A 14,332-nucleotide genomic window follows, 5' to 3' on the forward strand; every position below is an offset into this window, starting at 1 on the left:
TCCAGCCTGGGTGACAGAGCGAGACTCTGTCCCAAAAAATAAATGAATAAATAAAATAAAAAACAAACAGATAAACTAGATAACCAGACTGACCAACATGGGGAAGCCCTGTCTCTACTATGCAGTCCCAGCTACTCAGGAGGCTGAGGCAGGAAATATCCTTGAGCCTGGGAGGCAGAGGTTGCAGTGAGCTGAGATCACCTCACTGTTTTCCAAACTGGGCAAGGGAGTTTGGGAGGGAGGGAGGGAGACTCTATCTCAAAAAAATAAAAGGGGTCCCTGCTTTAAAAGGAAAATAAATCTCATAACGGCAAAATCACTAAGCCAATGGAAAAGTCAAGCTGGGAACTATGTCAAGCAAAAAATAAAAGGGGTCCCCGCGTTAAAAGGAAAATAAATCTTACAACGGCAAAATCACTAAGCCAATGGAAAAGTCAAGCTGGGAACTATGTCAGGCAAACGTGCTTCCCATATTATTTCTAAATAACATAGTTGCAAAGATAAAAAAGCTACATACCTTTTTCACAATTTGCCCACAAGAAAATTCCTTCTGAACAGGTAACAGAACTCAGTCATCCCTCTGAGACTCACCTGAGATAAATGCATATCTGATTACTCCCTCTGCCCTATTGTTAATTTAAAAATGCAGATTTAGGCCAGGCTCAGTGGCTTACTCCTGTCATCCAAGCACTTTGGGAGGCTGAGGTGGGCAGGTCACCTGAGGTCAGGAGTTTGAGACCAGCTTGGCCAACACGGGGAAGCCCTGTCTCTACTAAAATTACAAAAATTAGCTGGGCATGGTGGCATATGCCTGTACTCCCAGCTACTGGAGTGGGTGGGGAGGCAGGGAGAGCTGAAGTAGTAGAATCGCTTGAACTCAGGAGGCAGAGGTTGCAGTAAGCTGAGACCGCCACTGCACTCCAGCCTGGGTGGAAAAGTGAGACTCCATCTCAAAAAAAAAAAGAAAAAATTGCAGATTCACTGAGCCACACTAAATCGTATATTCAGTGGAAGGTTGATCAAGGACACAAAAGAATCCAACCTTTGTGTCTTGTCTACTTATGACCTGGAAGCCCACACCTCAAGTTGTCCTGCCTTACCAGACCAAACCAATATACATCTTACACATATTGATTGATGTCTCATGTCTTCCTAAAGTGTGTAAAAGCAAGCTGTACCCCTACCATCTTGGACACATGTCGTCAGGAACTCCTGGGGCTGTGTCACAAGCTTGTCCTTAACCTTGGCAAAATAAACTTTCTCGATTGATTGAGACTTGTCTCAGATACCTTTTTGTTTACACAGCCAAGGCCTTGCTACCTGGTCAGTACTGCATCCCTGACTGATGCATCACCATTGCAGGGACTCTGGTTTCTGGTCTTTTTTTTTTTTTTTTTTTTGAGATGGAGTCTTGCTTCATCACGCAGGCTAGAGTGCAGTAGTACACGATCTTGGCTCACTGCAACCTCCGCCTCCTAGGTTCAAGTGATTCTTGTGTCACAGCCTCCAGAGTAGCTGGGATTACAGGCATGTGCCACCACGCCTGGCTAATTTTTGTAATTTTAGTAGAGATGGGGTTTCACCATGTGGGCCAGGCTGGTATCAAACTCCTGACCTCAAGTGATCTGCCCACCTCGGTCTCCCAAAGTACTGGGATTACAGACGTGAGCCACTGTGCCCAGCCCAAATATCAGAAAGTATTTTAATTTTGACATATTTGACAGGCTTCCTAAAATCAAATATCAGCTTAAAAATTGTTTGTTTTTGACCCCTAACTCTTGGATTCTGCAGAGGGCCAATGCAGCATCCAAAAGAGTAATGAACGGAATTATTTGATATGTCACATTACATGGGAAGGGTTTTCAAATTAAAAATAATGTTTGACCTGCTTCAACTTATATTTTAATAAATATGTTTTTAATATTTATTTTAAAATTGTATAAAATTTCTAAAAATCTAATATATCTGAGTATATGCTAGTAGTCATAATTAGGTTATTGTGATAAGTTATTGTGGGCCACAGATATCTTTTTGTTTCTTCATAACCGTTTAAGTCATTTGCACAGTTAATGGTTTAATTCTGATATAGTTTCTAAAAACTTCGAAAGCATACACCATCCTAGATTACTGCATCTCTAAGGAGGTTCATTAAAAGATGGAAAGGGCCCAGACAAGTGGAGTACAGGTTTCTGATCATTTTAGAATCATATTGTTTTGACTGGGTAAGGATTGTTTGGATTCTAATGAAGAGAACTGCTAACCCAGGCAAAACAAAAATTAATTAAATATTAGGAAAATATTCTGCCACATATTATGCTGAATCAGCCAGTACTGAAATTTTTTAGATATGCCATTTGAATAAACTCTGTGGCCTAAATCAAATTACCTATGATAACCCCTCAGTTATCAGTGCTGTGCCCCTAAATTGGAGAAACAAACCTGGTATTTAAGATGACATAAATTAGCAGGGTGCAGTGGCTCACCTGTAATCCCAGCACGTTGGGAGGCCGAGGTGGGTGAATCACCTGAGGTTAGGAATTTGAGACCAGCCTGGCCAACATGGTGAAACTCCGTCTCTACTAAAAAGACAAAAATTGCCCAGGTGTGGTGGCGAGCACCTGTAATCGCAGCTACTTGGGAGGCTAAGGCAGGAGAATCACTTGAACCCAGGAGGTTGGAGGTTGCAGTGAGCCAAGACCGTGCCATTGCACTCCAGCCTGGGTGACAGAGGGAGATTCTGTCTCAAAAAAGAAAAAAAAAAAAAAGGACATAAATTTAATGTTAAGTGTGAACTCATAAAGAACCTAGACAGCCAGCAAGCCATTTGTTTATTCTTGATTTCTTAAAACTTCCATTATTAAAAGCTCTAATTAGCCGGGCATGGTGGCGGGCGCCTGTAGTCCCAGCTACTCGGGAGGCTGAGGCAGGAGAATGGCGGGAACCCGGGAGGCGGAGCTTGCAGTGAGCCGAGATCGCGCCACTGCACTCCAGCCTGGGCGACAGAGCGAGACTCCGCCTCAAAAAAAAAAAAAAAAAAAAAAAAAAAAAAAAAAAAAAAAGCTCTGCATTCCATTACTCATCACAGAAGAGAAAATAACCTAAATTAAATATGAATTAAGTGTGTGTGTGTGTGTGTGTGTGTGTGTGTGTGGTGACTATTCCAAATTACTAAAACAGATTAAGACCAATTTTTTTTTTGTCAAACATATAATTCTGAGAAACAATCAAAACTTCGTGTACATTTCTGCTATCTAATAGGCTATTTAAGCACTTACACAGACATTTTATACAGTTGTCATTTTTAATGCATGTTTTCTGATAGTATAAAAGCTTTCTCATGCAAGAAGGCTGATGTTACAATGGTAGCTAAAAGAATATTAGAAAATACGTTTTTTTCATGGGACATTTCTGAAAGGTCTCTAATGATCAAGATACTTATTTCACTAGACATGTTGTAAAACTGTTAAATAAGGTATTGTTCCTGGATCAAACTGAGGGTCGGGCTACTATTTCTCACGGCCCAATAACGAGATGCAGATGAACTGGGGAGGAAGAGAGTTTTATTTCTGCAACCGGTTACAGGGAGAAGGCCTGGAAATTATCACCAGACCAACTCAAAATTACAACGTTTTCCAGAGTTTATGTACCTTCTAAGCTATATGTCTACATGTAAGTGTGCATTCAACTAAAGAGATAAGTGATTAACTTCCTTTATTTAATCTGTAACTAAGGTCTTGAAGACCTTCCCCCGCAGCCTCAGTAAATTTACTTAATCTAAATGGGTCTAGGTGCTGGGGTGATTACCCTTATCTTGTCTCCTGCTAAATCACAGTGGTTTGGTGAGTTCCTTCAGATCTCCAATAAACTTGTTTGTGGAGGCCTGGGGAATTTCTTCAGACCCCCAATAAAACTTGTTTAATCCCATAAGGCCCAGGAAAGGCCTAGGCGAAACTCTTGATGGGCTTTTGTTACATCCCAGCCTTTGTATAAGGTCACTGGCTTTTTTTTTTTTTTTTTTTTTGGAGACGGAGTCTCACTCTGTTACCAGGCTGGAGTGCAGCAGCACAATCTTGGCTCACTGCAGCCTCTGCCTCCAGGGTTCAAGCCATTCTCCTGCCTCGGCCTCCCAAGTAGCTGGGACTACAGGTGTGTGCCACCACACCCAGCTAATTTTTTTGTATTTTTAGTAGAGACGGGGTTTCACCACGTTGGCCAGGATGGTCTCGATCTATTGACCTCGTGATCTGCCTGCCTCGGCCTCCCAAAGTGCTGGGATTACAGGCGTGAGCCACCACGTCCGGCTGGTCACTGGCTTTTAATACTTTACTTAACCACTCAGTCAGTACTGAAACAGTTGTTAGTGAGGTCTGGCCTGCCACAGTATTACAGATACAATAGTATTGAGCAAAGCTAACTAAATTGACTGGATTGCTTTTGTAACTGCAGATTTACTTAGAATGGAAAAAATATGTTGACCCTTATAAAATAGTCATTAGAAGGCCTATGTGCATAATAGAACCTCATGCGTCTTCTGCTACTAAAGTCTAACATTACTAAATTCAACAAGGCTTCAATGCATTATGGCAGAGCACATTTTCACCAGGTGAAGAAAGCCTTTACTAGTCTACTGACTGAGGAGAGTAAAACCCTTTATAATCAAGAACCCAGAGAATGAATCTGCCTGCCACCTACCCCGAAGCAAGACTTCAAGACCTTGAACATTGGATTGATAATCTCACAACTTAGAAGAGCCCCTCCAAACTCTTGCAATTGTAAACCCATAGGAGATTTTAAGGTAAAGCTAACCAGGAAAGTTTGTCCTCAAAAGCAGATGGCCGTCTCCATGTAGATAGCTTTTTTTCACAAGATCAAAAATCAAGACATCTCGTTATCATGACACTCTTAGTTCACAGTTTGTTTATGGTTCTGCAGACAACAGAAATTTTAAAAAGTGGTCTCTTGTGTGCACTCATGGGGGTATACTTACATGTAGAGAATTTTGCAGTCAACATTATATATGAGGAAACTTATTCCTTGAAAGGTAAAAGAGGAAGGGCCAATGTGGGTGAGAAGTTTTAATGAAACATTTGTTTTCTCACAATACCAAAAACAGAATATTGGTCCACTGCTCTTAACCTATTTCATAAGTTAAAAAGAACTTATTCAGAATAGGTTAAAGAGCATTGCCCGGAGGCCATTACTCTTCTGAATGGGTATCATTGTTTAGAGTAAATGAGGCAATGGTTACAAATTTATCCCTCTCAACAGAGTTCTATAGCAGATTATACCATAAAAGCTATGCTTACACAATAGACTTTAAATTTTCTCACAGAGTTGCGCCAAATATAATTTCTTTTGATTACTTACTGGATAAATATATATCTGTGCAGTTGCTGATAGCTGCCTATGGAGAACTACAGCAGGTATTATAGAGATGCAGTTGTGGATGATTCATGAACAGGCTGATTAGATGAAATGAGTAGACCATTTATCTAGCTAATTATTTGATCTATTTAATTTTAGTTGGTTGTTCATGGGGACCCTGGCTAAAAAGCATGCTTCAAACTCTTGGTATTATCCTCCTGATAGTCAAATTAGTAATCTTCCTACTGCACTGTATTCTCTCAAAAGATATAAACGTTTGAATATAGTCATTTGTAGAATGTCAAATGGTCTCTCTTTAACTAGAATGACAGAAACTCAAAGACATATGTGACTATGAAGACACCACAACCTATGAATGACATGCTAAGGACAAAAAACAAAAATAGTGGAAACTGAGAGTGGCACTAAAGAACCGAGTTTTGGTCACACTATGACCTATGTAAGAACTTAACCAAATAGGGGGAATTTTTTAAAGAAAACTATTGGAGGCCATAATTCTGGACTGAGCTTATGCACTAGGTCCAAACCAAACCAAAATGAGTCACTCATGCTAGATGTGACATAATTAAACTAAAAATTTAAGGCAATAGGTAGATTCTAAAACTGGCCAGGTTTTGTTTTTCTTCTGTAAATAGCAGATTTCAACACAAGGAGGTCCCTGTACTCTAACACTTTAAAAAACAAATAAAAATCATTTCAAAATAATAAGCTGAAGTTTTTATTTCCACTTTACAAACCCACAGTTCTGCTATTTCACAGTCAGATTTGAGTCCAAATAAGTACATTTTTGATGGTGACAAAGTGATATTAATGTCTAAAGTTTTGGTCTCAAACTTGAGAAGATGACAAAAGAGAGAAATTGTTAAATTAGTTATAGCCTAAAGCTTCCCTCTTTTATGTTTAATTTTGGTGAATAGGATTTTTTTTTTTTTTTTTACATAGTAAACTTAGTGTTCAAATAGGACAAATCTTAAGCTGTAATAAATCTGGCTGTTTCTGAACCTCACTTCCATTTTCTATATGTCATTTTGCTTTTCTGGTTCATAAATCTTTTACCAACATGTGGCTGTGCTGGAGTCTCTCCGAGCCTACTCTGGATCCATAGGTTACCTGATTTGCAAATCACGATTTGCTCATTTAAACTCTGTTAAATTTAATTTTTCTAAAGTTTTCTTCTTTTACAAATTTTCAAATTTTTTAATACTGAAAATAAATAATGTGTTGAGCTTTGATTTTCTAAACTCATTCCACAGCTATTTTCTCAAATAATAATAATAATAGTTATTATTACTATTTTTGAGTCAGAGTCTCACTCTACCACCCTGGCTAGAGTGTGGTATAACTAATCATGGCTCACTGAAGCCTTAATCTTCCAGGCTCAAGCAATTCTCCTGCCCCAGCCACCTGAGTAGCTGGGACTACAGGCATGCAAAATCATGCCTAATTTTTAATTTTTTTTCATGGACACTGGATCTCACTATGTTGCCCAGGCTGCTCTTGAACTCCTGAGCTCAAGTGATTCTCCTATTTCAGCTTCCCAAAGTGCTAGAATTACAGGTATGAGCCACCATATACTTCTGCAATTTCTTGACAAGATTATTCTCAATAATAAACAGTGCTATATGCACACAAATATAAAGGGAATCTGGCTTCTATTTTAGAAGTTTCACTCTCCAGGATTTCAAAGGTCTAGGGCAGCTACTTTAGTATTATAGTTTGATCTATGGAGGGGCACGGGCTTTGGAGTCAGAGTGTTGATCCTGAAGGCGGGGTGCGGTGGCTCACGCCTATAATTCCAGCACTTTGGGAGGCCGAGACAGGTGAATTGCTTGAGGTCAGGTGTATGACACCAGTCTGGCTAACATGGCAAAACCCCATCTGTGCTAAAATAAAAAATTAGCTGAGTGTGGTAGTATGCGCCTGTAATTCCAGCTACTCAGGAGGCTGAGGCATGAGAATTGCTTGAACCCAGGAGGCGGAGGTTGCTGTGAGCCAAGATTGTGCCACTGCACTCCAGCCTGGGCAACAGAGCAAGACTTCATCTTAAAAAAACAAAAACAAAACAGTTGATATTGAGTCTCAACCCAGCCAGTTAGTAGCTGTGGTTCTTTGGACAAGTTTCTTGATGTGAAAGAGGTTGTATGAACCACATATGCAAAAAAAGGCAGAATGACACTGATTGCAAAAATTGTAGCAAGTTTTCATGCCTCCTATATCCATTGCCAGGTGCTTTCATAGCTGTTGCCATTGAAATACAGAATTTGTTTTCCAAACCATAGATCTGGCTGACCTTACCTGCTCAGGACAGTAGAAAGCTGTAAACATGATAATGTGCTAGTTTGGGGCCTAGGCTCAAATGGTCTTGAATGCTTCTGTTTTTCTTTCAGAATGCTGCCATCTCCATGACGGCCCATGTTAGCCAGGTGGAAAATAAGATACCATGGGGAGGAGAAGCAAGGTGCCCCTGTTGACAGCCCCAGAAGCAGAAGCTCACCCTCAGAAACACAGCTGCCTAGTGAAAAGACAGCTGATGGTACACGTCTGAAGGAGCTCAGTTGAGCCCAGCCTAAATGGCTGAACACCTCAATTACAAGCAAATAAGTTTTGGATGGTTTGTTATGCTGCAATAGCTAACTAATACATGTACCCTGTGCAGATGGAATGCCAGGATTCAGTGACAGGTTGATTACTAGTTACCTTCTGACAGTGGACACCCTAAAGGTATTGACTTTTTTTTTTTCCTCCTGATTTGAAGTTGTATGTCTCCTAAGACAATGTTGGGTAATGCAGAAATACAGCTAGACATGTATGTGTGTCATTGGTGCTTTTACTCACACAGTACCCCACACCACAGGAGAAAACAACCACAGCCTGACCATTAGGGCCAAGGCCAAATAGCAAAATAAGTTTGCCTTTAATTTATTTTCTTCATATCTAAAAGTTGGAGGTTAAGAACTGTGTACAGACCTGAAGACAGAGTTTTCTTTCCCTGGGGCCCCAGAATTTTTTGTTCACTGTCTGATCTCTGGATGAAGGGTGGACCACAGGTGGCAAGCAGTGGTCTACCTGTGGTTATTTTATTCTTGCTGCCCTCTGCCCTTGCTATGGCCACTATCTGTCCCACCCTCAGAACTGAAGATAGATGTTAGTAGAGAGAGGCTGTCCCCTCACCTCTGGCAGAAAAGGGATGTTCAGGGCCTCCACCCACCTGACGTCAGAGCTGCGCTTCAACGTGGTAGCTGTTGGCCATGTGTGGCTCCTGGGTGCCTGGAATGTGCCTGGTCTGAACTGCAATTTGCTAGAAAAGTAAAATACAGAGTTGGTTTCGAAGATTTAGTTCCAAAAATATATATAGTGCCTTAATAATTACATATTGCTGTGAACCCAGAATCTGAGACAGGTCTCAGTTAATTTAGAAAGTGTATTTTGCCAAGGTTGAGAACATGCCTATGACATAGCTTCAGGAAGTCTTGAGGACACCTGCCCAAGGTGGTCAGGGAATATCTTGGTTTTATACGTTTTAGGGAGACATGAGACCTCAATCAACATATGAAAGAGGTACATTGGTTCGGTCTGAAAAGGTGGGATAACTTGAAGCAAAGGCAGGAAGACATGAAGCTGGAGGGAGCTTCCAGGTCACAGATAGGTGGTCACATTCTTTTGAGTTTCTGATTAGCCTTTAGTTTCCAGCTTGAGTTTTCCTTAGTAATTTTGGGGGCCCAAGATATTTTCCTTCCACGTAGCTCACATATTAAAATGACAATATTTTAAACATATTGGGTTACATTATTACAATCAGTTCCACGTGTTTCATGTTTCTTTTTAAAGTTTGGCTACTAGAAAATTAAAAATTCACATGTCGCTCACATTTTATTTCAGAGGACTGCCTCCTTTTTAAAATGTTAGGCTGCCTGCTCAAAGGACCAGAAGCCAGGAAGGTGATAAAAGCTAAAACTTCAAAGTAATTGTTATTATATTATTTTCATCTGTGACTAGCCATATAGTATATTATTTATAAATGCATATGACCTTATACACAAGGTTCAATGCAAACACCCTCAAGGGTGGGCCTGGCTCAGCTCAGAGGAAAGTCTGCCTGAAAAAGCTGCAGCTAGGCTGTCACTCCTCATTCAGCCCAGCAACTGATCACACCTTCTGTCACTCAGGGCCTGAGGGGGTGGGTCTTAAACAGCATCCAATCAGGGACGCTGGGCTGGGGACAGTCCAATCAGGGACGCAGCTGGAGCGGACAGGACGGCTTCCGGAATATGGCGGGGCGTTTGGCTGTGGCTGCCTCCAGAGCTCCAGGTCTCATCTTCATTTCTGTGTCTTGTTCCTAGAGGCCCAGCCTGTGTGACCCTGTGACCTGCAGATATTGGGCGATCCAGAGTTAAGACTCCAGGGCCTCCTGGCAGCCTAGAAATGGTGAGTGCCGGGTCTGACATCCCGAGAGGGGGGGAGGGGCTGGTCGGAACCGTGGGAAGTGGCTGTGGCGGACTTAGGTCTCCCCGCAGTCAGCTCCACGATCTGCGCCCGGCGTTCTTGCCCAGCTGGGCCTCAGTCCCCTTCAACCATAAGATGGCGGCTGTGCTGATAGCTGGGTGCTGGGCATCCTGTCTCTTCCCTGCGGAGCGACTGTGCCCCGACCTGTAGCCCTGTCTGGGCAGCTCTGCACGCGCAATTCCGCAGTCTCTCCCAGATTGTGCAGGAACCATGGGAGGGGCGTCAGGGGAGAATCGTGACTCGGGGTATGGGTTCATGAGCGGGAAGAGCTTTGGTCTGTGGGGTTCCCAGTTCCCATTTTCTCCTATTGAAAATCTATGGGAGTGGCCGGGGGCGGTGGCTTACGCCTGTAATCCCAGCAGTTTGCTGGGAGGCAGGCGGATCACTGAGGTCCGGCATTCGAGAACAACCTGGCCAACATGGTGAAACCCCGTCTCTACTAAAAATACAAAAATTAGCCGAGTGTGGTGGCGGGCAGCTGTAATCCCAGCCATTCGGTAGGCTGAGGCACGAGAATCGCTTAAACCCAGGAGACCAAGATTGTGCCATTGCACTCCAGGCTGGTTGACACAATGAGACTGTCTCCAAAAAAAAAAAAAAAAGGAGTCACCGCAAAACATTAAATAATTTAATCAAAGAGTGGTTCTAAAATTGTAAAGCACCCAGCTGTGGGATGTAGTTTGTGGTCCTTTGGAGGAACTTGAATGAAAGACTGTGCACGATACAAAAACGCAAATTCAGTAATCGGTTAGGTAGGGTTACGTAGTTTCTTAATTTCCATGTTGAGCGTACTAAATTTCCTGGTTATGTAATCAGAGCTTAATTCCAGTTTATAGTTTGTTAACCCTGTATTTGTTTTCCCCAATATAGTAATTTACAAAAAAAAAAATTTTTTTGTGTTAGTTTGTTTTTTTTTTTAAGACGAGTTTCGATCTTCTTGCCCAAGCTGGAGTGCAGTGTCGCGATCTCAGCTCACTGCAGCCTCCGCCTCTGTGTTTAAGTGATTCTCCTGTCTCAGCCTCCCGAGTAGCTGGGATTACAGGCATGCACCACCACGCCCAGCTAATTTTGTATTTTTAATAGAGACGGGGTTTCTCCATGTTGGTCAGGCTTGTCTCAAACTTCCGACCTCGGGTGATCCACCCATCTTGGCCTCCCAAAGTGCTGGGATTACAGGCGTGAGCCACCGCACCCGTCTTGAGTTAGATTTTTTTAAAGTAGGAATTCAGGGTCTACGGCCACCTCAGTCGAATTGCCTACCAGTTAACTATTTTCACTCCCTACACAAAACTGATCTTCTGCATTTTTCATAGGTGTCCTAAGCAGGGTCTCAAGTCTGCCCCCACGCCCCCTATTCCTCCAGCCTGACTCTGGTTTGCAGTAAAATACAGAATTTCCATTTCCTCCTGACAATCCCAAATGCCAACTCCCCCTCCCTAATTCACACTATTAACTATTTGTCCTTTAGTGTACATTTTTGATACCATATTTTAATTAAACATTTTTTGACAAAGCATTGGATGGCACATTTAAAAAGATTCGTTTTCTGTTTATAAATATTTTCCATAAGAAGAAAGCAAGGAATAATTTTCTGACACTATATTGTAAAACAATCTTTGTCTCTTTTCCTTTTATCTTCTCTTGGTGTAGAGATCTCATGGGACTGTTCTGGCATCAAGGTTTTTCTTGGAATTTTTGTGGAGTGATGTGTCCTCAGCCACCCTTTAGTTTTATTCCTGGTCCTGGGTTTCAGTACTGTCTGAATAAACCAAGGTATCAGTCATGGCTATGTCTGCGAGACTGTCTAATGGATATTATTAACTCCTGGGTCATTCTCTCCCATGGGACAACCTGTGGTATGGAGTGTAGCCTCGTAAGGGAGCAGGTGGATGCACTGGGGCTGAGAGGAATTTCCTGGTGTGCTCTTCCTTTGAAAACCTAACCCCTTCAGATGTTTGGATTGTCTTCACCCAGCCCAGCTTTCCTTTCTTGCGGACACATTGCTGGTCAGCCAATCAGATGCTGGTATTGAGTTGAAAACAGAAATTATTTCTGCCCCTGCTCCCTAGATTCTCTACAGCTTGTGAAAAAAGTGTAGTATCTCTGCCAGGCACAGTGGCTCACGCCTGTACAAACCCAGCACTTTGGGAAGCCAAGACGGATGGATCACCTGAGGTCAGGAGTTTGAGACCAGTCTAGCCAACATGATGAAACCCCCTCTCTACTAAAAATACAAAATTAGCAGGGCGTGGTGGTGCATGCCTGTGATCCAGCTACTCAGAAGCTGAGGCAGGAGAATCACTTGAACTCAGGAGGCGGAGGTTGTGGTGAGCCAAGATGGCGCCATTGCACTCCAGCCTGTGCAACAAGAGTGAAACTCCGTCTCAAAAAAAAAAAAAAAAGGTGGTATCTCAAAAGGCAAAAGACACCCTGAATCCAGTGACATGAGGCAAAAAAATTGCAAAGTAAAATGCACTTGGGACACTCACTGGAACATAGTGCAGAGTCTCCGGAGAGGTTGGTTATTGAATACTTAAGTGAGCAGGATGGATGGGAGAATCTCTCAAGTGATTGAACTTGACACATGAGTCGGACACATCTGTTTTCTTATCAGCACTGCCACTTCCTGGGTTTGTCACTTTGAAAAGATTTGTTCACTTATATTGACTTCAATTTTTTTTTTTTTTTTTTTTGAGACGGAGTCTCGCTCTGCCGCCCAGGCTGGAGTGCAGTGGCCGGATCTCAGCTCACTGCAAGCTCCGCCTCCCGGGTTCACGCCGTTCTCCTGCCTCAGCCTCCCGAGTAGTTGGGACTACAGGCGCCTGCCACCGCGCCCGGCTAGTTTTTTTTTGTATTTTTTAGTAGAGACGGGGTTTCACCGTGTTAGCCAGGATGGTCTCGATCTCCTGACCTCGTGATCCGCCCGTCTCGGCCTCCCAAAGTGCTGGGATTACAGGCCTGAGCCACCGTGCCCGGCCTTGACTTCAGTTTTTTAACTCTAAATTGCAATTTGTTAGTAGAGCTTGAAAGGTAAGAAAATATTTACAAAGGGCATAAAAGAGGTGGGTTTCAGAAAAATCTAATCTATTTTTTTGTTGTTGTTAAAAATTCTCATGTACCTTTTTCTTAGAGTGAGTTTAGGAATTTTCTCAGGCATATTTTTTTTTTATGGCTGGGTGATTTCAAACAGAATTCCAAGGCTTAGATTTTGGAATGTTACCAAAGAAAAGAATAGGGAAAATCTTGCTTCCATTTTGGCTGTGGAAAATGAATACATTTCCAGAAGAAAATGTTGTGGATAATAGGTGGGTTACATGAATTCATGAAAACAACAGTTGTTTTTGCAGGGTAAATTTCTGAGAGTGAATATCTCTGTTCTATATCCTGTTATCTTTATTTCAGAGTGTAATGATAAATTTTTTAGATGAAACTTGGTGCCTCCTACAAGTGTTCCCATATGACTAATTGTTTACTACGTGAATTTTTTTTTTTTTTTTTTTTTTTTCAAACGGAGTCTCCCCGAAGGCTGAGATGCAATGGTGCGATCTCGGCTCACTGCAATTTCTGCCTCCTGGGTTCAAGCAATTCTCCTGCCTCAGCCTCCCGAGTAGCTGGAACTACAGGTACACGCCACCATGTGTGGCTATTTTTGTATTTTAGTAGAGACGGGGTTTCACCATGTTGCCCAGGCTGGTCTCGAACTCCTGAGCTCTGGCAGTCTGCCCCTCCCAAAGTGCTAGGATTACAGGCATGAGCCACCGTGCCCGGCCTACTCCATGACTTTTTTTTATATTTTTATTTTTTTTTTTTGAGACGGAGTTTCGCACTTGTCGCCTAGGCTGGAATGCAGTGGCACGATCTCAGCTCACCGCAGCCTCTGCCTCCCAGGTTCAAGTAATTCTCCTGCCTCAGCCTCCCTAGTAGCTGGGATTACAGGCATGTGCCACTACACCCGGCTAATTTTGTATTTTTAGTAGAGACGGGATTTCTCCATGTTGGTCGGGTTGGTCGAACTCCCGACCTCAGGTGATCCGCCCACCTCGGCCTCCCAAAGTGCTGGGATTATAGGTGTGAGCCACCACACCTGGCAACTACATGATTTTTAATGGAAAAATAAAATATTATTATTATTTGTAAAGGAATAGATACTTTTGCTTTTCTTATTGAGGTATGAAATGTAAGCATTGTAAAATTGCCTTTTTTTTTTTTTTTTGAGATGGAGTCTTACTCTGTCACCCAGGCTGGACTGCAGCCCTCGCCTCCTGGGTTCAAGCGATTCTTCTGCCTCAGCCTCCTGAGTAGCTGGGTGTATAGGCGCACACCACCACGCCCAGCTAATTTTTGTATTTTTAGTAGAGACGGGATTTCACCATATTGGCCAGGCTGGTCTCGAACTCCTGACCTCGTTATCTACCTGCCTCAGCCTCCCAAAGTGCTGGGATTA

At 42.5% G+C, this 14,332-nt stretch overlaps 1 protein-coding gene across 19 annotated transcripts in view; it reads left to right on the plus strand.

Annotated features, from left to right (window-relative positions):
- LOC105499785 (zinc finger protein 429) overlaps positions 1-14,332 on the plus strand; it is a 66,036-nt gene that overhangs the window by 27,310 nt on the left and 24,394 nt on the right. For 16 of the 19 annotated variants that reach the window (XM_071086638.1, XM_071086646.1, XM_071086647.1 and 13 more), the window contains 2 exons: positions 7,773-8,106; positions 9,726-9,810. In XM_071086638.1, coding sequence (XP_070942739.1) covers positions 9,808-9,810 — 3 coding nt within the window. In that variant the 5' untranslated portion in view covers positions 7,773-8,106; positions 9,726-9,807. Of the gene's footprint in view, positions 1-4,201; positions 4,796-7,772; positions 8,107-9,264; positions 9,347-9,725; positions 9,811-14,332 lie in introns of those variants that run through there. The other 3 variants (XM_071086635.1, XM_071086649.1, XM_071086641.1) reach the window with 3 other exon arrangements.

This window comes from Macaca nemestrina, chromosome 20, assembly GCF_043159975.1.
Source record: "Macaca nemestrina isolate mMacNem1 chromosome 20, mMacNem.hap1, whole genome shotgun sequence".
NCBI lineage: Eukaryota > Metazoa > Chordata > Mammalia > Primates > Cercopithecidae > Macaca > Macaca nemestrina.